Source organism: Python bivittatus, unplaced genomic scaffold (assembly GCF_059951505.1).
Source record: "Python bivittatus isolate LINGU-HERP-01145 unplaced genomic scaffold, Pbiv_v1 ctg000980_np1212, whole genome shotgun sequence".
In the NCBI taxonomy this organism is placed as follows: Eukaryota; Metazoa; Chordata; class Lepidosauria; order Squamata; family Pythonidae; genus Python; species Python bivittatus.
Genome location: NW_028277125.1, coordinates 52,109,606 through 52,133,297, shown reverse-complemented (window position 1 = coordinate 52,133,297; position 23,692 = coordinate 52,109,606). Strand labels below are relative to the sequence as shown.

At 36.1% G+C, this 23,692-nt stretch overlaps 1 protein-coding gene across 1 annotated transcript in view; it reads right to left on the bottom strand.

Moving 5' to 3' along the window:
• Positions 1–16,530: 16,530 nt before the first annotated feature.
• VTI1A (vesicle transport through interaction with t-SNAREs 1A) overlaps positions 16,531–23,692 on the bottom strand; it is a 279,816-nt gene continuing 272,654 nt past the window's right edge. The window contains exon 9 of the mRNA XM_088132264.1: positions 16,531–16,553. Coding sequence (XP_087988390.1) covers positions 16,547–16,553 — 7 coding nt within the window. The 3' untranslated portion in view covers positions 16,531–16,546. The remainder of the gene's footprint in view (positions 16,554–23,692) is intronic.

Sequence of the window (23,692 nt, the reverse complement as noted above, 5' to 3'; positions counted from 1 at the left end):
GTGGAGTCATCAGAGCAGGGAAAAGCTGCAGGCCATACAAACTTTGTCCACAGTTCAATCTCAGCTGGCAAGTAGGTCACTAGTCCAGCTTTGAATAGGTTCCGTCATTGCATTCATTTTCTATGCGTATAACCTCTATTTTCTTTTCTTTAATTAATTTGTAGGTGCATGTTAATTCAAAAATCACTGTCCAATTATGAAATTTTGAAAAACAAGCAGTTCACATTTATGAGGTTATACACAATATTTTGGAGGACGCAGTGAGCCATACAAAAAGCCACACCAGGCATGTGTGTGAAATAAGGATCTCCTCTCCTCTCCTCTCCTCTCCTCTCCTCTCCTCTCCTCTCCTCTCCTCTCCTCTCCTCTCCTCTCCTCTCCTCTCCTCTCCTCTCCTCCTCTCTTTGGAGTAGATTTAAAGAACACCCCCCCCCCCCAGGCTTAGGGCTTACAATAGAGAATTTCCACACTTTCCACTTCAAAATGATAGAAACCAAACTCTTGATTTGCAACCATCAAAATTCAGCAGCACAGCTGCACAGTTCTCCACAGATCAACAAAAAGAGTGCTGGGGGTTCCATTTACATATATAAGTGGACTGCAGGAAATGCAGCTGCCTTAAATGATTGGTGTGGGGCAAAGCTTACCAAATGTTTTATTCCAAGGTTTTTGTTCTGTGATGGATGTTTACTTACAACCGGTGTGGATATAAGTTTCACTCTTCTAAAAAAGAGTTGGAGATTGGTGCCATGTAAAGAGTGAACAAACCAGGACGTAATCAACATGCTTTTGCTTTCATCTTTGTGTGTGTGCACGTGTGTGCCTTCGAGTCAGTGCTGACTTGTGGCAACTTCCTGGACTAGTCCCTGCAGTTTTCTTGGCAAGATTTTGGAAGTGGTTTGCCATTGCCTACTTGCTAGAGCTGAGAGAGAGGGACTGGCCCAAGGTCACCCAACTGGCTTTGTGCCTAAGGCGGGGCTAGAACTCACGGTCTCCTGATTTCTAGCCTGGTGCTTTAACCACTACACCAAACTGGCTCTCTTTTGCTTTCATTGACACTGGTATATTTATACTGTCATTACACAAATAACTTAAATCTCAATTCTTGTTTCTCCCCAAAACCAATATCATAATGTTATTCCTGTAATGTTTCATAGTTAAATTTAGTGGGCAGTATATAACAATATTCTCAACTGAACTAGAGTCCTGGAAATTGTTCCTAAGAAAATCTCTCTCTCTCTCTCTTTCATTCACTCATGCAGGAATTATGAAATGTAACATTTTTTTTCCTTTTCTATAAAACTGTTAACTAGTCTTATGGTCTTCAGACTTATTGGATTAAAATTCCAGCTGCAAATAATAGGAGAGCAGCCATAGCTTGGAAAAGGCTATCTTAAATCAAGATAGTACCACAGACTTAAAAAAAAAAAAAGCAACTAATTTTTAAGAAACATATTGTGGAGTCCAGAGAACCCCAAGGACTCCACAGTTCAACCTTGAGCTACACACATTTGCCTCTAAAGAAACATATTACACAATCTCTTGTGTGGGACAATTAAGAATATATATTCTCTAGTATTATGTACTGTGCCAGTCCAAATTCATCTAAATTATACCTACAGAGACAGATCTATGTGTCGTAACGTCCACATTAAATAAATATCCTATCTAAAAATATTTTAAAGTTTTAGAAACACAGGATGATAAAGATGACCATGGAGGTAAATGCTGCCTATGTTGCCAAAGGCTTTGCAGTGATTTTAATTGCCATGATCAAACCATTTCCTGAGATTAATTGACATTGGGGATTCTGAAAACATAAACCTCTTTAAAATTGATTTGGGACCCAAAGAATTGATCTTACATGGTGAGCAACCTTTGCCTGCTTCTGCCTGTCGGTACTTAATGTTTGGAAAGCTGCTATGTAGAATTCAACTGGTTAACTTGAATCTGGGTCTGGCATACACTCCTTGGACCATTTAGATCTGATGTTCATCTTCAGAGGAAATCAGAAACATTTTTCAACTGTTCTTAACATGTTGGGTCGTATCCCTTAGGTAATTATTAATAGTAATAATATTGTTGTTGTTTAGTTTGACAATTCCTTTCATCTCAGCCCATATACCTTAGCAACCACTACCCCCAACACACCCAAAGGGAAGCTTTATTTCACCATTTTCCTTCTTGCCACTCTACAAGGTGCTTTGGGAAATGTACGGTAATCTGTTAAAAAAAAAAAAGCCTTTGCGCTCTCACAGCATGCAATATTAATTGGAATTATTAATTGTATTTACTGCCCTAGCAAAGTCTAACCTCATTAATGGCCAATGTAAAGACATGGGATGAGATCTGCCATCTGGAACTTCCCACCTGCTGTCTCTTCTCTTAAATCAAAGGGGCAGAAAAAAGATCCTCCTCATTTTCATTAATCAGCCATTTTCTTACAAGAGTTTGTCTTTTGTTTTTCTGTACTTCACAAGGAGGCATGTTTTTCAGGCTGCTTTGAGATCTTGGCAGTTAATGGTGCTCTTTTGATTTTTAAATAAGACTCCTTCCTCCGACCGTGCAGTATAGACCTAGCAGGCAAGAGACTGTGTCTTTAAGTTCACCATTTTCCCCCAGTGCTCGTGGTGGAAGGATTGGACTGAAACTTTAAACATTTCTAACCATACCTTGCATATGTATAATTTATAAGCCACACACCGTTTGCTGTCAAATAGGCGATTGATCTGACTTGGATCTTGTTAATTATCCTCCACATACATTATACGTTAACAGATCTCCAGTATACTGTATATCAATATTAATAGGATTATAAAACATTATTGATAATTAGGAAGAGAAAGAGACCAAACCTTTGATTTACTCTGTTACAAATGCCCCCACATTTCCAGATTAAAAAGAGACCACTTTTCATTTAATAATAGCAGATCGCTACATCCATCTTCCAAAATGCTTTATTAAGGGAAGGCTAAGATTTGCATCCCTCTGCAAAGGGCTATTTGAAATTGATTATGGAGGTATCATTGATGTGAGAAATTTGTTTCAGAGCCTTATCTAAAGGTAAGGAAGAATTAATGGAGTGGGAGGGATTTAAGGTGGAGCACTGTGCTCTTTGATCCTTGATCTGCAATTTCTTTTTTCTTTTTCACTCTGTCAGGCTGTATTTAAAGAAGCAGGTTGTCTTGTTTGAGAATATATTAATAGTACAATTCTGCCCATCTTTACTCAGAAATAAATCTCCTTGTCTTCATTTAGAAGGATCACAAGTAACTGTACAAGAACACTAGCCACCGTTCACACGTTAATATAACCCTCTGAATGCAGTCATCAAAAAACAATAAGGGCTTAGCAACTGGCCAAGGTAGTAAACGGAGTTAATATGTGGCATCTATATATTCTGTACAGATTTTAAAATATTTGAAAATGATGAAAGGACATCTTATTGTTTCCATTTTTTTTTCTCCCTGACCTTTTGCACGGAAGAGTCCATGGAGCATGGGGGGGGGTTAACTCATGTATGTCACACTGCTGTGATACAATTTCTCCCCCTCTCATACCTGTATCATGATGTCCATGCTTTTACAAAAGGGCAGAGCTTGTAGTTTGAGTGCTGCACTGCTTCTGTCATTTTGACAAAAGCCTCCAATCCTACAAATCCCTGTGCTTTTCTACACTTTGCATCAAATCTTTACTGACCATCACCTAGCAGTCCTGTTTTTAAAAGAGATCAGCTTATTAACTTCAAATTTATTAAGTGAAACTCTTGGGAATGGTTTGCATACAAACAAAAGGGTGTATTTTTGATATTTCCCAAAATTCAGTAAAGGTGTTGACTTACTTTCAAAGTTGCATGAATTGAAAATGTGGATTTTATTCCTAGTTCTTCCTGTCCATAGGGCAAATGAAATCTTATATGAAAGTGGAACACTCAAGTTCATACATTCCTCTTCTGAAGTTGGCCCCACTTTCAGAGGTCCATGTATGGGCAAATGAGATGAAGAATTGCATTTGGCCTCCATTCTCTCTACCTGAAAAAAAATGGCAAAATCATGGATCCCTTTTACCAGGCCTTAACTGCTAGTGATTTGATCATTAATGTTTTGATTTGCTTCTATATTTTGCATTTTTTGGTGTGTGTGTGTGTGTGTGTGTGTGTGTGTGTTGTTTAAATTGTAAGTCACTTGGGGTATTGATTGCAAATATGAAAGCAGGAAGTAAATTAATCAGTCTTTCCAAACAATAAATAACAAAAGAAGCCATGTCTTGCTTAACTGCGCTTATTGAATAAACCATAATTGGCCAAGCTGTTAAACTAAAATAAAAAAGAAATACATGCTGAGTTAGCAAAATGAGGGAACCATATCAGACTGATAGATTAATTAGAAAATAGCACTGCTAAAATGATAGAGAAATGCGTTTCTATGGATCAGCTGCTTGTGAAGAATGATGAGGAAGAGACCTGTAAACTTTAGATTCTGTTGCAGCTTTCCCATATGAAGAGCCTTCCAAGCTCAATCTTGGAACTGTCTTCCTGAGGGTTAAATAGTAGCAGGTTTTATTTTGATTGAAAACATATATAAGAATAAAATGATAAAGAATAAAATTATTTTATATCAATAAAAAATAGAAAAGTTTAGGTTTGCTCAAACAAATTGAAATGCAATGCAGTGGTGATAGATAAAAATGTCATGATTCCCCTAGTGATCTCAGAGCACTGGTCTGGTAACAAAAGGTAGATATAATTCCCATCTGTTCTGCTAGATCAACCAATGGCAAGGGAATCTACATGGCCAGAAGAAGGAATCCTGTTGAAAAGGCAACAGACAAATATGTGGGCTAGAGACTTAGTTTCTGGAATGTTAATTGTTTACACTCCATAAAAGATGGGGCTTTTATACTTTCTAGTACTGCTGAGGGTAGAATATTAAGCAAGCTAGAGATAAAGTTATCTGGTAGTTTATGCATTTGAGGTCAAATAGGTACTTTGCTGTGGTACAACTTTTTGTTAATCCCAATCCACAGAGTCTCCCTGATTGTTTTGGAGGATTATGTCTACAGCATTTTCCTCCTAATCTTTTGTCCCTGACCAGCCCCAGAGCTAGCAAAAATTCTCTTGAAAACCACATTAGCATGTTTACTTCTGGAGCTAAAACTTCCAAATTAAGTCAAACTCATCATAAAGAAGCCAAGCAGCTAGAATAAAATCCTAGTAAAACTTTGTTTCTGCTAATGATCAAGTCAACAAATACAGGCCCTCTCCAAAAGAGAGACCATACCTAGCAGTTCATAAAGTCTAGAATGATTAAGGTTAAATAGGAAGGCTATTTCATGGCTTCGTGGGCTGAGACCATATAGAGGTGTAAGAGCTATAATGATATTTCCTTCTTTGGTGCAATATGTAGCTTCTTAATTCTAATCTCCTTATTTTGCTTGCTTTGTTCAGATCCTATCTTAGTCTGCTGCATATGGCTCCTTAGCTTTGTCCACAATTATGACAGCAGCCTTGATCTATTAGTTCTAATTTCTTGGCTTGGTCTCTTTCTTGTGATTCTGTGGATGGGTTCACACATCCTGTCAAGTTATGTTTAATTAAATAAAGCACAGATGTCAAAGTTGACAGAACATGCTAAATTGAAACCAAACCAAACACATTTTGGGTTTAGTGTGATGTGTGAACTCATCTCTGACACTGCTGTTGATGTGCTCAAATGAATATCAAGATAAAAAGACTTCATTTGTAATGGCTAATATCTATGAGGGAAAGAAAATATTTGACAGTCCCAATGATATGCCTGAGTATATCCTTTTCAGTTTGTTTTTAAATATTGGAAGAAAACTGAAAGCACTGTATTTAGCAATCTGTAAAGTTGCTAACAAAGTTTGTTTGGACTGGCCCCAGATACAAAGTGCATGTGTGCATGTACAGGCACATAGTTTAAAATATTCCTGTTCTAAAGAGTTTTAGGGCAGTTTGGGCTTTGAGTAATTTATAGGGCAGTGGTCTCTTTTGCTACTGATGTATATATGCTTGATTAATCTTGCATTCATCTGAGTTTAGAAAATTATGGTTTTGGAAGAACCTTGATTTGAAAATAGCTTCCTCTGTTGTTGGGTTTTCATATCTTAAACACACAAGCATCTGTTCTAGTTAACTCTTGTAAAAGATAGGATCAGAAATTAGTTTTTGTTTTACTAACAAAAAATATTCCCAACAATTAAAAATATATTCCTTGGCAAAATACAATCTTAACTTTGATCACTTGTCCCAACATGATGGCAACTGGCAGAAGGTGTGATGGTTGGATCAGAGATAGCGCCACTCTAGAGCTGCTTGTCTGGAGCTGCTTGCTTTGATCTTCTGCTGCTCTGGAGAGCTTTATCACTGAAATTGAAAAATTCCTGATTCTGCCTTATGTCTCACTCAGTTCTGTAGGAGATTCAGGATTTAAATTTTTGCTAAGCCTTCACCAGGAATTAAATCTCCATTAGTCCAGTCTCTGATAACTGCTGGTTAAAAGAGGCAATAAATATTTCATACTTGACTGTTGCATTCCTTGCTGTGTTTATTAAATGGAGTTTCTCATAATTCTAGTTATTCATTTAAATAGGTCAGGACTTGGCTGTGATTTAAACAGACCACTGAGGAAATAGCCATGGTTAAACATTGTAACAATATGGATTATTAATTTAATTGGCCAGCTATTACTTGTTTTGACTCTGTGCTAACACATTTAGTTCAGTCTCTGGTGGCCTATAAACCACAAAGGTCATGACTCCAACATTCACAAGAGCAGGAAAAAGAGAATCAGGACTGAGATTATGAGGGAAAATAGAGGAACAGTGTGAAGAAGAAAGAGTGGGAAAGACCAAGGGCTTGCTGGAGGCTGTGCAGGGCAAAGGGGGATTTATTTAGTATCTGAGCAATAATATATCCCTCTAAACCATCGTCCAAACTGGAGTTGCTTTCAGTCAGTCTCTCTCTAAGGCAATTTGTCTTTTTCATTTTTGTTTAAACCCTTTACATACAGTGTTGTGGGCCCTACACAGATAATCCATCTTGGTTTTATTTCTTGCTTTTCTCTTAGATAATATTAAAAATGATATACAATGCAAACTGTCCCCAATCATCTAAATTATTCATAAATGAACTAAGAAATCAGTTTTCTAATTATTCCTTCCCTTTTTCATAGCATCTTTTCTGAAAATCACTTTGGGATGCTAGTTAGAGACAGTGGGGTGAAAAGGGTACCTTCCAAGGTACATAATAGTGGAAGCATATAAATTAAGAGGTAGAACAAGGAAAAGTATAAGCTTTTTTTAAAAAAAAAAAAAAATCTTGTGAGCACAACAAAAGGAAATCATACTACTGATTGTTTGCACAAAAGACACCAGTTGGTTTTCCTTACTGAAAAACATACACATTAACTGCAAACTTGTTCATTTCAACACATCAGAAAAAGTGTGTGGCTCCAGACAATGGGAAGCTGAAATATGGAAGAGTCATCTCTATGTACAATGCCTTTCCTGAGCCACCACAATTAAACCAGGAAGTTGTCAAAAAGGCCAAAATCAAATCAAACCAGCCAACAAAACATATGTACTCGTTTCATCAGAATTGGGAATTATGGTTACAGATTCAGAACAAGAAAGGACCTTACATAAATGTAAACAATATTTTCTTACTTTTTTGAAACCTAATGGCTATGATTTCCTTATTTGGACCAAATAGGGTACTAGTAAAAGAAAAACACTTTAATGATGAAAAGTATTCTTGTAGATCTGCATAACAATAAGATTCTGGCTAGGGCTCAACAGGTCTAATTTGTGAAGTAAGAATACACACACACACAAGCGTGCACATACATATACATACATATATATAATTATCTGAAATCAGATCTCCCTGAAATCCACCCTGTTGGCATTCCATATTCTTTGGAATTATCATCATCATATTTATTATGGTCACAGACCAGAATTACAAATAAAAGTACATTGAAAAATTCATTAAAATGCATTGTTGTTGTTGTTCAGTCGTTAAGTCTTGTCCAACTCTTTGTGACCCCATGAACCATATCGCGCCAGGCCTTTCTGTTAAAATGCATTAAAAATAAAATAAAACAAAACATGATAATATATTTACAGATTGGTGAGATCATCAATGGTCAGTCAAAGTCTGCCTAATTTTACAAACAGTATAACAAAATTTAGCTATGTTCAAGGAAACTAAATCATTCTGATCAGATAGCAACAACTGCACATAAAACAGATCAGAACTTCCAGGATATTTTACCAAATGAGGAGTTATTAAATGGGTCTGTGAGTCCTTATAAAACATACTGTATAACAGGACGTGTGCTGTAGTTTCAATAGCCCCTTGTCCACAGGGGCACAATGTCAGCTCGTATGGGACTTTTTGTATCGGCCCTCCAAAACTGCTGTAGGAAGAGCATTACAGCGTGCTAGAGTTAGTGCCCTCCAGAATTTGGAGATGGTAATATAATTTAGGTATCTCACTGGTTTATAAGAAACATTCTCAGGTACAGCAGACTGGTCCTGCTGGGCTTCCAGGTCTTTGATACACTGTTTAAATTCACTGAGTGCATGCTAATAACCCATCATTAGGAACGCCTCCCTAGAAAAGCCAAGATGTTGGAGTTTTTGTAAGATAAGTCCTGGACCATACTGATTTATAACTGTCCTTAATAAGGAAAGAACCCAAACCTGTAGGAAAAAACAGTAGTTTCAACCAATGTGCTATAATACAAATCCATGCACCTGTTTCAACTTTGGACAACCCTGCTTCCCTCCTTAATACTACATTTGGAATGCAGGGGGATACCTGAACTATGGCCCTTAGGAATTTAGACTGAACCCTTTTGGGAGGAGTAAAGGAAGGGTAAGGTCCTAGCTGGGCACCAAAGAGTAATTGTATATGAGCCTTAGCTGAGTATAGCTTCAGTGCTGCTGGGATATGCTGTGCTCCTCTGGTAAAATGAAAAGTTTGGATTGCAGCCACTGTTTTTTGAGCATTTTGTGTAACATAGTTTTGGTGCGCACTGCGTTTAATTGAGCTATGAAAACCCATGCCCAAGTATTTAAAAGTTTTAACTTGTTCAATATTCTGGCTATTTATCGTCCAGGTGTGCAATTTAGGTCCCTTTGCAAAGGCCAAAATCTTGGTCTTGCTATAATTGATTTCAAATGCTTCCTCAGCATTTGAAATATTCCTCAGAGCAATAACTGGCCAGAGCACTCATGGCTTGTTTAAGTCCAATTTCCGTTTGTGATAGGAGTACTATGTCATCTGCATACCACAAAGTTGCAATGTGCCTGTTTGCCAGTTTTGGAGGGTGATGTTCTAATTGATTCATTTTGGCCACAAGTGGATTTATATACAGATTGAACAGCAGAGGAGCTAAAATACAACCCTGCCTCACTCCTCTGTGAGTTGGGATCTCATTTGTGTGATGGCCTTACATACTGCATCAAACTTTGATTCTAGAGTTCTTATAGAGATTATGGGAACCAGATCAAATGGAGACCTAAAATCAATAAAAGCAGTGTATAGTGTCTAACCTGTTTTAGATGTGTATTTTTTGGCCAGATGTTGAAGTAGAAGGGCATGTCCATAGATAGAATGTCCGGACCTGAAACCTGCTTGCTCATCTGCCAATATATGCTCTAATTTATTGTATAAGTGTCTGGCATAGAGCTTACTTATTATGCTTAACAAGCTAATGGGCCTATAATGAGCAGGCAGTTCTCGGGTGCCCTTTTTATAGATAGGCACGATAATAGCTAGGCCCCAATCCTCTGGAATTTGTGCAGTGCGATCGACATAGGTAAAGAGGGAAGCAAGAACAGGGGTCCACCATTCCAAATTGTTGCGTAGTATTTCGAGCGTAATAAAGTCATTGCCTGGAGCTCCTAAGGAATTCTCTGGGATTCTTTGAAGACCTGATTATCCTCCCAGGCGTTGTGTTAGTGTGGATGGAGCCACTTGTTGGATGTGCTTTTGTCTGATTTTGGATTGAGCAACTGGATCCCATTTTGTTTTGTTCTGTACTGTGTTTTTATTGTTTATTATATTGTGAGCTGCCAAGAGTCAGTTTGGAATCAGACAGTGCCTAAATTGAATGAATGAATTAAATAATCATATTAATTGATAAGAATTTCTTCTTTCATTCCTGTCTTCTGGTTTTTGAATTACCATGTAGTATATGTGCAAACAACCACTTTACAATCACATTGCAATTTCTACCAAAATATTAAGACTTGGATATGCAATTCCAAATGAGAGCACATACAAATGTAAAATACTTCCTCATCCCTTATCCCCATATTTTTCAACAAATGAGCCCATTATTAGTTCACTTTAAACACCAGTTCAGCCATATTCTTTTTCATTTAAAGTGTTTTGTTGTCACTTAACCAGATTAAATAAAATTATCATGTTTGGGAATCAAAGGGATAAATTCCCTGCTATATTTCTTCCACTTCCAACCACAACATAATTTATATTGATCTAAAATCTGCTTCAGGATCCCTCAAAATTTGTTACCCTTCAGACAATAGCAACTCTTTTTCTCTAAATAAATAAATATTCTGAAGACAATTAATTAAATAACAATGGTTAGAAGTGAATAGCTCTTACAAAATCAGCTTCTCATGAGTAGAATATGTAGTCATGTATCTCATATAGGACTGAAAAAAAGCTAGGGTTTTTTCAAGGTTTGGCCATCTATTTTCATCGCTGAAATATAGTTAGGTCTGCATTTATCCTCTGGAAAAAAAATCCTCAGTTTTAACTGTTTTTCAAGTGATAAGACTCTGGAATTCTATCTTTTTTAATGTAGGACGAATATCTGGGTTAGTCTGATCTAGAAGCCAAAGCCATAGGAAGTTGGATTCATGTCTAGAATAGGCCTAATAAGCATTTTTACCAGAAATCCAAGCGTTTTCTACTTCTACCTATCAGACTTTTTTCTGCAGTATTCAACTATTATCCTCCTGTGAACACTTCTGGTTATAGAACTCAGATTTAGATACCAGCCATTGTTTGTCTTTGGCTGGCAACTCTTCTCACATCATATCTAAATGACAGAATCAGGAATAAAACATATGCAGTCTTTTGTTGATGAAAACAGATTTGAAAGCTTCTTGAAAACCATTCTCAGAGCCATCGTATCATACCTCTTCACTATCCTGGTGAATGAAGATCCATATTCAGAGAATTTCACTCTCAGTCCCTTGATTCACATGTTAAAAGTGCTTAACGTGAGCTTTTCTTATGCTCTCCAAGAGGACCCAGGTAGCCTGAACTTCATTTTCCCTTATTTTGCAGCCTCTCACCCTCCAATCAAGTTGCTAAAGGTCACCCACCATTTGAGCCTTAAAGATACAATGTAAGCCTTAAAATAGGCTTAATGAGATTTGAAAGGAAAGGAACCTGCCTCTTTCCAGTACCACCCCACCCCCTCCAAATCCTGGAATTGTACTACCCCCCAAATTTTAAGGACAGTCTCCAGCACTGAAAGATTGCCCAACTGTGGCTTATAGCAATGGAATGCATAAGTAGAGATCTCACTATTGCCTCAAACAGTGACACTTATATTTCAGTATATTTTAAACATACAAATTTTGCATGTGATTCTTTATGCTCCAAATCTACTCCTTTATTACTTTCTGGTTTGGTTCTTCTTTGTGATAGTATCAGCCTATGAATACTTTTGTATGTATGTATGTATGTACTTTACAAGACTTATAGAGCCATCCATATTGTAACCACAATCCAGGGTGCTGCATAAATGACAGAAGAAGGCAATGGCAATCTCCACTGCTGCCAAGAAAGCTCCATACACTCATGTGTGGTTGAGCTTATCTTTTAACTAATCTCCATAGAATGATAGTAAAATATTTACAGATATCAAATTAATCTAATGTTTATAAGCAATGAAAAAATTATAGTCTATTGATATGTTGCAAACTGGCACAATCCAGTCTCAGAAAGACTGGTGTTAAATGATGTGGTTATTTTGAGAAACAAGTACAAAAGGAAAATGATTGAAAATGCAGTTTGGGAGGGAGGAATATTTGCATGCAACAAAATTTTGCAGTGGGTGGAAATCTAAATAGTTTAATCTAAAACTAAATTTTGCCATGATGAGGATTATGGCATATGAGATATTATGGCTTGAAATGTAAAAGGATTAACAGGGAAAGGGCGTGGAATGTGGTAGAGTGGAGTGAAGGAAGGAAAGTTATGTGCCTGTAAACTAAGGGAAGGGGAAAGTAATAATAGATGTGAATTAAGGTGGCCTGGTCTTGTGGAGTTGATGGTCTTGTGGAGTTGGTGGAGACTTCATTAGGAATGGAAGAGCTAAAATATATGTCAAAAAGTATGAGTAGGTGTCATCTAGGATATGGTGAATGTGAAAGAAGGAATCCAGTGAATGGATGAAATTCATGACACCAGAGTAAAATCTGGCTGAAAGCGACTGTGTGAATATTAAAAGAAAAGAAGCATTATTTATTATTTATTATGTGCTAAACAAGGAGCCTTCAGTAGATTTACTGGAATTTAAAATAAAAATGAAATGATTTGGGATGAAGCTGAAGTGAAGGAAATGCTGGAAGGAGTGTTTGGGAAATTTGAATGGGAATGATAAGGATATGCTGAAAAACTGAATTGAAATAAATGCCATAAATGTTCACGAAAAAAAATTTAGAAGGAAGGCATAAATGCTGTATGAATTTGAAAGAATGGTATGGATCCAATGTAGATGGTATAACAGATAAATGCTAAAAATATGGATGGGGTTTGCTTATGGAGTGGCTATGTGACTTATGACGGGCTTATGTGTCTGGGTCTTATGATTGGAAGATGCCATTATCTCTATACAAAGGGAAAGGGAAATAGCAAGTGGGAAAGCAAACACAGCAGAGAAGTTAGATTGTTAAGAATGCCTGAAAAGGTATGATTGAAAGGAATAAGGGGTGACAAAGTGCAACATTTGTAAAATATAGTAGACAGGGGGTGTCCAGGCATGACGTTTGCTCTTCAGTAGGTCATTGAGAAATGTATGGATATGAAAAAGCAGGTCTATTGTACATTAGAAAAATATGATAAAGTGAATGTGCTTGAATTATAGAATTATTGAACAAATATGGAGTTGAAGATTGGTTGCTGAATTTTGTAAGGGAGGTATATGATACATAAGAATAAAACATGAGTAAAAATAAATGAGTGCTTAGTGAGTGGTTCAATACTGAGTAGTAAGATAAGGATGTGTGATGTCCCCTTGGTTGTTCAGGACATTTATGTATGAATGTATAAGGTATACTTATGATGATGTTAAAGGTATGTTAGTGGGAGCAGACAATACCTTGTTGTTTGCTTGAGAACCCAAATGAATTGCAGCAAATACTATATAGATTGTATGAGAGATATAGATCTAAAAATAATGCATTAAAGAACCAGGTAATTGTGATTCATAAGGAAAATGGAGTGTATGATTGTAAGTTATCTATAGATGGTTGTTCCAAAAAATAAATATATTAAATAAACAAAGAGTTTATTTAAGTTATCCATAGATGGTGAAAAAGTAGAACAAAGAGATCCATTTGTATACCTTAGAAGAAAATTCACTAGGAAAATGGATTAAAAAAAAAAGACAGAAATGCTGGTAGATAGGAAGTGGGTAGTGTGTGATCTGTTGCAAGGAATGAATGTTTGTTGAAAGAAGCTGTGTATAAGAGCATCCTTCTGCCCACTTTATTATAGAAAAGTGAGAGTTGAGTCAGAAGAAACATGAAAAGAGGTTGAATGCCATGGGAATATGGTATTTAAAAGGTACAGTATGTGTAGTAAAAAAAAAAATAGGGTAAAGAATAAATGGGTGCTGAATGCATGTGAATACAAAAACAAATGACTATGACAGAAGTATGTAGAGGTGGTTTGACTATGTAGACTGAATGAGGATCAAATTTCAAAACAAATATATGAAGGAAGAATTCCTGTGTCAAGAAAAAGGAAAAGACCAAAAAAGTTATGGCTTGGATAGAGTGGATGAGATCATCAAAAAGAAAGTCGTTTACAGAAACATATGAACGTATGAAGCAGTGTATGAATATGATGGAAACAAGGATGATTTTTAAAGGTAGAAAAGTGCGGAAATGGTTTGAGATTGAGCTATCTTTCTTTTTCCCATCTCATACATTAATTCCATTGGTTTATTATTTCTTATGCCTTTTCTGCACTTTGCATAACATTGCTTGCACTGAGAGGAAGCAGCACGATGAATGGGACTTATGTATATAGATAGTTTCAAATTTATTTCCTTTCTGATAATTTATACAAAGAGGACCACCTGCAAAGCTTTGAAGTGTTGAATATTCCTGTTCACTGTTCCAGATAATTAGCATTTCAGGATCTCTTTTCCCATTGATTTTCCTTGTTCAGCAGTAAATCAGTGACAGATGAACATGTTCAGTATTTATTGGACAATTCCTGGAAAGCAGAAAGTTTTCAAAAAATGTGTGTGTGTGTGTGTAAGTTAATAGTTATGCAATGTTACTGTATGTCCTACTTGTTAGGAGAGGATATCTGATTAAGCAGACAGAACCCAGTAAATAAACAACTCAGCAAATATTACTTGATATGTATACTTTATATAGTTTTTTAAACTTTCAGTTATTTTTAACTGCATTGTTTTAGTTTAATAAAATAAAAGTGGATTATAAACCAGGGAATAAATTAATTCAGAGGTAAAGCAATAACAGTTCCATAAGTAGTAGAAATTTAGAAATAGTAGATGTGTGTAGTTTAGCAAAGAATACAGAAGGCCTCACTTAACTTCAGTTGTAGTCACTTGAAGCTCTACAACTGGTAGAGACTACCTTGGCTATAGCCAAAACTTTAAAGTGGGTTTCTAAAATCACCATGTAGGCAGGGTTTTTGTTATGTGTAAAGCAAACTTATTACAGGAAATGATGGAGACCAATAGTTGACAGAAAGATTTTATTTATTTATTATTGAGAAGAAGAAAATAAAAACACATAGAAAGTGCTTTAACAAAAAAGTGGAAGAAATACAACGAAGAAAAAAATGTTAATATGTCATTATAACAGTAAACAATTACAATTCTATATATACTTATCTAATGCTAATATTATTCAAGTACATATATATTTCTAAAAGATTTATATGCCTATCATTCTTTTAACCTACTGTATTTTGCATAAATAAACCTACTGTATTTTGCATATTTCATTATACTTATCCATACAAAGACTACGTATGTAGGCAATCCACTCATAGGTGGCCAGTGTAATCAGGTCTTCAATCCATTGAGTAAATGGGGCCATACATTTATCTTTCCAATGCTGCTGTATCAGTGTTTGGGGCCATAGTAAGGGCACAGAGAATCCATTTATGTTGTCCACTTGTCACGTTCCATGTACTAGGTATATAGTTCAAAAGAATATTATTTGCTGACAATTTTAGCTTTTGTCGCACAATCATACTTATACAATCCACTACTTTATCCAAAAACTTGGTGAGTATAGGACATTGTAGAAACATTGTAGAAAGAAGCATTATCCTTATTACATCTACAACAAAATAGTTGACAGAAACTTTATTAGTGCTTATAACATGGATCAAGATAGAACTTGAAATAAAGTAGCACTTTTTCTTGGAATCTGACTTTCTGGGGGAAAACAAAACAAACATCGACAGAAGCATGGGAAGCTAGTAAAATATTGGGTATAGTTGTCTCATGAATTCACAAAAGCATAAGAGGTTTGGCTATTATTGGACCATAGGAAAAGTAAAACACTGGCCTTAAAGCCACCATTCCTGAACAATCACACTGCTTAGTGCCTTTGCAAGATGTAAGTTCCCTGAAATTTGAGTGATACACTGATACAGTCCAAATATTGTGGCTATATAGCCAAGGTACAGGCTTGTCTGAATTCTAGGTATGGTTGCAGAGCTGGGGCCATCTAAATTCAGCAGTGGATACTTGATAAGAAGTTCTGAAGTTCTCATCTGAGTATATAAGCAAGAGAGTACAGAACATTACACACAACAGATAACATTGATTGTTTCCCTGGAGTCTAGATTCAAGAGATTTTAGAAAGTGTTTATGAAGAACCCAAAAGGGTGTCTTAAAGATGGGGAATAGATAGATGAGAGAGAGAGATGATAGATAGATAGATAGATAGATAGATAGATAGATAGATAGATAGATAGATAGATAGATAGATTTTTAATAGGTCAGGTCTAAGGGATCATTTGTCAGCTTCTTTTTGCTCCTGGCTTCTGTGAAGGCTCCTGTGAAGACTTCTGTGATGAAGGATGGCAAGAGCCAGATATCCACAGACATGGAGAACAAGATTCCCAGGAGAAAGACAAATCCAGGTAGTAGTTTAACCGACTGATCTCTCCCAAGTTGAGGAAATGTTCAGATTGAACTATATTCCTTGTCAAGTCTGATCAATTTGTAGATGACCTGACAGCCTCGCTTAGGATAGTGACTTAAAAGCTAAAATGGAATAAAATGTATTCATAATTATCATTGTTGGCATTGTTTAAATAAGCCTTATTCCTATTCATTTTGTTTCAACATATGAGATACTTATCAAGACCTTTTAACACATCAGATGCTAATAACTTGCAAAATAACATCAGGATCCTTTTGTTCCTGGCTATGTAAGTCCATTCCCAATAATTTTTTTTTGAACAATAAAATGCATTAGACAAGTTCCTGGAGCATCATCAACAGATTTGGTGCATTGAAGCTACAAATTCTGAACTAATCAGTAATACCTCTCCTCTTATGCATGGATGATGCTCTTCTGGCTACATCGGGATAGGCAGCTGAAGAATTGAGTTTGCTATTATTTATTTATTTATTTTACTTATTAAATTTATTAGCTGATAAATAATTGAATTCTGCACTAACAATAGATTCTAAAACTATCATATTCTGAACGCTAGAAACTTTGCAAGGGAAAACTGAGCTTTCCAATTGTGTAGATTAGATAGTTTAAAAAATCAGAATAATGTCCTTGCTTTAGTTCTACAATTTTTTTCTTGTTCTGATTTATTAAAAAAAAAAAAAAAAGTTCTGCATAGTGTTTTTAGGCTATGCAATCAGTCATGAACCCAAAATATATTCCACTGCACAGAAAATCTCCATATTCACACCCACAAGTCACTCTTGCCTGCCTTTCATTTCTGAAGGTGCGTTTAACATTCATAGTCTTTTACACTAAGTGAAATCAGAACAAAATATGATAATTAATCCACTATGCATTCAAGGATTCAGGTTTGAGCAGCAGATGGGAAAAGTTGTGGATCATAACCCCATGCAATATTTGACAGAATATCAGTCAAATATAGTTCACACATCTTCATGTTTCTGTCAGTCCCTCTTATCTAAAGTTAATTTAAAGTGACAAGAACCACGTTAATACTTTTCAAAGGGTAATGCAAAGTTTTACAATCATCCCCTTAAACTAATATCTATTCACACTCATGCAGTGGTCACACTGGATCTGTCCTCCTTCTTCTCATCCTCACAGAAGAAATTATATGACGAGAGAAACATACAGCCTTAGCAGAATCAGAGATCAAACAGGTCTCCCTCCTGACCTGGGCCTCTGATCTTTGTGAAAGAGGGTCCTTATTTCAGTAGGTGGCCCCTTCCTCTTCTCCTTCTTCCAAATTTCTGCCTTAATGAGTTAAAGCACCACGTTTTGAGTCTTACTTTGGTCAGTGAGATTTGCCTCCAAATAAGCATACACACTATTGAAGACTTAAAATTTGTAGCTACCTTTATTGAATGAGGATAAATTGAGAAGATTGCTATACAGCTTTTCTAAATGTTTCATTCCAGTTTAGGATTACCTGTCCATAAGGAATGCTCCACTTGTAAAGGTTTTTCCTACCTCAATTTTTCCTCTGCTTTAAGTAAGATACTGTCTTTTCTTTGTTATAACGTTATTGGATATCCACCTGTTTTGTTTATGGTCTATACTTTATGAAGAAGGAATACAGATAGCTAGAACATTGCCTTCACTCTGGAATTGTCTTCTTTTCCTCATACAGTTTTATGAACAAACCAGATGATACCACTGCCAACTGATTGTGTCAATAGTGCCATCCCTTTTTCCAGATCTAATTTGCATATATAATTGAAAATGCAATTGCAGTTAGAATGACTTGGTTCTCCCTGTCCTAAGCCACACAGTGGTTTCTTTGTTTTTGATTTAGCATTATGTTTGAACTGGGCTACAGTTGGATAACACTGCATTATTCAGGGTTTTTAAGGATTCTGTACTTTTATTTAAAATCTTCCCTCTTTGTGGCTTCTCTTTCAAATTGCTACTTGGATGACAGCTTATTAGGATGTCCCACAATTGGTTAGTTCCTGTTTTATGTTATAGGATGACTTTATTTACTGACACACATTTTATTTACAGGTAGTCCCCAATTTAAGAATGAGTCCTGTTCCCAAGGTTTGACCTTAAGTGGATTTTGTATGTAAACTGGAACAGTATTATTGTATAATACTGTATAAGTAGTATTGTGTAATGAACTTGAACCCTTGTGTACTTTACTTGAATCATTGTGTATTTAACTTGAATTTTGTTACAGTAGGCTCCGTTCTTAAATATGGGTCATCTGTAACCCAAGCATTCTTAACCGGGGGACTATCTGTATTAATTTATATCTTTAGCAAATTGTATGCCACCGTAATTATTGAAGAAACTCTAGGCCACTTACATGTTAAGGAAAGAAGGGATGGCAGTATTGACACAATTGGTTGTCAGTGATTTCATCTGGTTTGTCCATAAAATTGTTAGGGAAGGATGACAATTCCATGTTAGAAATAATACAATACAAAACAAATAATAATGCATAGCCACACAATAGGGAGGATAACCAACTCAAAACAATTATAAGAAACAGGAATAAACTATCAAGGGGTAGATCATTCACCCTACCCCAGGGCCTGCTGGAGGAGCCAACAGGACCATACAAACCTCAGGGGGATACTGTTCTACAAAGCAGCCACAGCTATAGCCTCTGTCATTTAATTGTAATACTAAGAATTCTATAATTAAAAATGAATAAATTGAGATGAGAAAGCCAATAAATAATGACTGTCCTTTTGGTGCAGGACTACATTAATCAAGGGACAAATAAAGGGAGCTTAATTAATAATTAAGGCCGTAATGGCAACAATAACATGACTATTCAATAAATGTTATAGAAAACATTTTCTGTGGTTGGATAATGCAAGTGTATTCAGTGTGACTTAACCATTTAATTCTTCTTTAGCTGACTGAAAACAAATCAGTGCCTCAGAACTTTGAGGACCCTGGTGGGGAAGCATTTGCAGTGCATAGGATTGTGTCAAAGAAAATAGCTTTAGATATACATGCAGCTGGATGTATACACAAGAGCCTTGTGTGCAACCTCGATGAGAATAAGTTTCATTTTGTTCTTGACATTTATTTCAAGAAAATAACATAGGACTGCATGTTTAAATCACAAACAAATACTGTTGAACTTAGTGGGCTGACTGGAGTAAACATGATGAGAATTGGACTGTAGAATGTACATCTCACCTGACTAAATCTGGTTTAATCTGAACTCAGAATCAATCAAGAAGTGAATACTCAAAAATTATGAAATAGCTGAGAATAAAACAACCCATCAAGCTGAGAAGAAAAGCAGTTCAGTAAAATAATACATTGTGTGAGTTAATAGCTACGTAAGGTAAATCTTAGTTCTATTAAAATACATTTTATGTGATGAAAGTATAAAATCTATTTGACAAACACAGAAAAATAAATAAAAAGTTTGTTTTATCAAATGACATTTGTAACTTTAATAAAAATTGTTGATCGAACCATACCAACCCTCTTACCGCCATGGCCTCTTGTAAGCTGACTTACAGCATTGAGACTACTTTATTTTCTGTGTATAAGATATTTACTTCTGCTGCTTGCATTTCAGAGCGATCACTTAGTTGTTTACAAACATCACAAAATAAGAGTGATTTGGGGTTGGCATGCATTTGAATTAACAAGTGAATAGCTACTTTCTAGCTTTCATTTAAAAATAAATTGTACTTAAGTGTAATGCTTGGTATTAATAAAAGTGTATAAATGTAATTTGAGTGTTTTGAATTTATCTCCCTTCAGACAGTGACTCATGCTGTAGTCATCTCACAGCTCAACTATTACAATATATTCTACATGGGGCTAACCTTGAAGACCATTTGACCATGGCACAGTTCAACACTCCCCCCCCCTCCTGTTCACAAACATCTACATGAAAATAATGGATATACTGTCAGTTTGAGGTCTGGTATCACCAATATGCTGAAGTTACCCAATTCCACCCTGGACCACCCAAGTAGTGCTGTCAGTATCCTGTACCAGTGTCTGGAAGCTGCAAGGATCCAGATGGGACAGAAAAGACTTAGGTTAAATTCTGACAAGACTGAGTGGCTGTGGATATTTGGGCTCCTTAGTCCTGGGGAGATTCCATATTAATCTTGGATAGGGTAGCTCTTTTCCATTTAAACGTGGTGCATAATCTAGGGGTCATCTTGGGATCCACAGCTTGTGGCCGAGAGGGCCTTCAGACAAATATATCTAGTGTGCTAGTTCCTGGATTGAGAGAGACTACAGACAGTCACTTATGCTCTAGTCACCTCACAAATGGACTATTATAATGTATTCTACATAGGGCTGCCTTGACAACAACTCAGAAGCTACAGCTGTCCGTGACAATATGGGCAATAATAGTATGCCATGTGACCCTGTTGCTTCATGAACTGCACTGGTTACCAGTTGGCTTCCAACTATAATTCAAGGTACTGGTTACCGCCCTTAAAGCTCTTCATAGCATAGGACTGGGTTATTTGAGAGACTGCCTATGTCTGATTGTTTTTTCCCTTAGAATAATTAAGATCCAGCAGAATGGTTAAGTTTTGGGTCCCCTCACTTAAGGGACCTTAGAGATATCCGCTTTTTTTTTGTCTGCCCTCTGATATACTATCCCCGAAACACCCACATGGCTCCCACTGTGATGATGTTCGGAAAGACCCTGAAAATCTGCTATTCTCCCTGGCCCTGGGACAGGGTGGTTGGTGAACTCCTCTAAGATTTTGTATTGTAAGACTCTGTTTCCTAGATGCATATCATCTGTTATTTTTTTGGTTTATTATTATATAAAGCATTCAGAAACGGAGTCATGCATTCTCTAAATCTATGTAGATAAATAAATAGAAATAAATAAAATATAGGCAATTGAATACTTGTATGGCAAAATGGGATACAGCATACTTCCTGAACATCCTGCACTGAATTTACTGATTTCTTAAAATACAAGTGTTTATAACTTCAGGATGCTTACTGTACAGAACACAAAAAGCTATGTTGTGTGGACCAAAACGCAGTGTTACACAAATCTATTAGGCATGTACCATTGCTTTTAAAATTTGTAGAAGCGATACATTTTCTCCAGACAGATAAAAGTATCTGAAGAAGCTAAAATGCAATTCTGTGCAATTTTAAAGTGACCAAAACCTTTTAGAAACTTGTACATGCATTTGATCCATACTCTCAGTCTCATTGTCCTTGTAAAAAATAGATTTTTTTTAACACTGTTACTTTTATTTTCAGTTTACAATACAGAACTCTCTGTGATTGAAAGATTGAAACATTCCCTTGGGTAGAATTTTTAAAAAAGAGACAGCAAAACCGAATAAAACAAACTTTAATCAATAACATCATGTAGCTGTAAATTTAAACTATTTATTTGCCAAAGTATTATTTGTGATTAGAATTTAATTTTATTTAAGATAAAGTTCATTTTTTGAGTGAGCTTCCTTGCTTAACACTCTTTAGTAAAGAGGGGGGAAAAAATAAAACTACTATACATACAATGACTAAATAGCAATGGAAAATGATGTGACAATTTGAAATATTAGTGACCTAGCTATTGGAGTAGATTTCAAACTTATCTTAGCAACCCTGAAGAAAGGAGATGATTATTGAAACATTTATGCACTATTTTCCCTGCATTACTTTGCTACAGTGTATAGGCATTGCTTAGGCTTAAAAGCTTTTTGTTATTCACCTATCTAAAGGTGCCCATCATTGTGGTTTCTTTTAGTTAGTTGTATGCAAAATAAAGAATGCACTGCTTGGCTGTAGCAGCAATTGCCAGAAATGATTTACTACAATGTGGGAAAGTCTAAGAAAAAAAAAAATGAGGGTCAAGGAAATGGTATGATATAAATTGCTCATGTATTCAGTTCTGCCTTTGTGTCATGCAGGATGCTTCAGAAAAAAGATACAGCCTTAGGACCAGAGTAACCCAAACCCCATTAAACATGCATAGGGAGGTTTTCCCAGCCTGCGGTGCTGGGAGTTACATGCCAAGACTCTGTTAACAACAGTAATTGTGCATATAATTTCCTTTGTGTTGCCCTGAAAAGTCCCCCATCACACAATTAAGAACCAACCTTACGCTACTCACCACCTATTATCATTTTATTTTATGTCTAGGAAGGAAAATATACAAAGATCATTCCTTCTTCCTTATGTTCGTCTTCTGTGGCATGATATTGGCAAGGAATGAGCAAATCAGATAAAAGAGAGACCAGATCCAAAGATCATTATATACTCTGTAGCAGTGAGTGAGATTGGGGTACAATAAATTCTCCTTGTATATTAATCTATAATATCCAAATTAAAATATGCTCACTGCCAAAATACAAGCCAGCACATAATACACTTACAAGACAACTAAACATCGTCTGGAAATGGATGAGACACAATAGATCACAGAAGCACAAAGCACACTTAAATATTCCCTATATATCTTTCTCCCTCCCCTTTGTCAAAATGCATTTTTCTATGCACTCTTTTCTCTCTTTGCTTTTGTCTCTTTGACCTTCTTTTAAAAAATCTTGAATAGCAACAGAAAAAATGTTAGTGGCATCAGCGCTTACATAATCTATCGTAGGCCAAGTGAAGCCATGAAGAGAATGCAGTGATATTAACACAGGGACTAGAAATGAAGAAGTGTGGTGATGTTTCTGAAATCTTCCTTAAATATTCAGACATACACATTGCTTCCACAAATATTCAGATATATACATTGCTTTAAGACAGCAATTTTTTTTCTTTCTTTCTTTCTCCATCTCCAGACATTGCATGATCAAAGGAGGGAAATGCAGGGCAAAACTAAAGGAATGTATCTGTTTTACAAGTAGAAATGAAAACTGAATTATGAAGAAACGAGGCAAATCATAATAGTTCAGAATCAGTTATTTACAAAAAACAACAACAATAATCAAGCTGCTTCTCTAGTATCAGTTGCTCACTGCAACTGGTATCTCACTTCAATCCATGTTATATTGCAGACTTCTCCAATGCTCTGGAGCTGGACTCCTATGATCACAATGCCATAACCACTATCCTATGGTAATAATAGGAAAGAGTGATAGAAAAGGTTCCTGGCTAAAGAACCAACCTACCTACCTACCTACAGTACCTTCCTTCCTTCCTTCCTTCCTTCCTTCCTTCCTTCCTTCCTTCCTTCCTTCCTTCCTTCCTTCCTTCCTTCCTTCCTTCCTTCCTTCCTTCCCCTCAG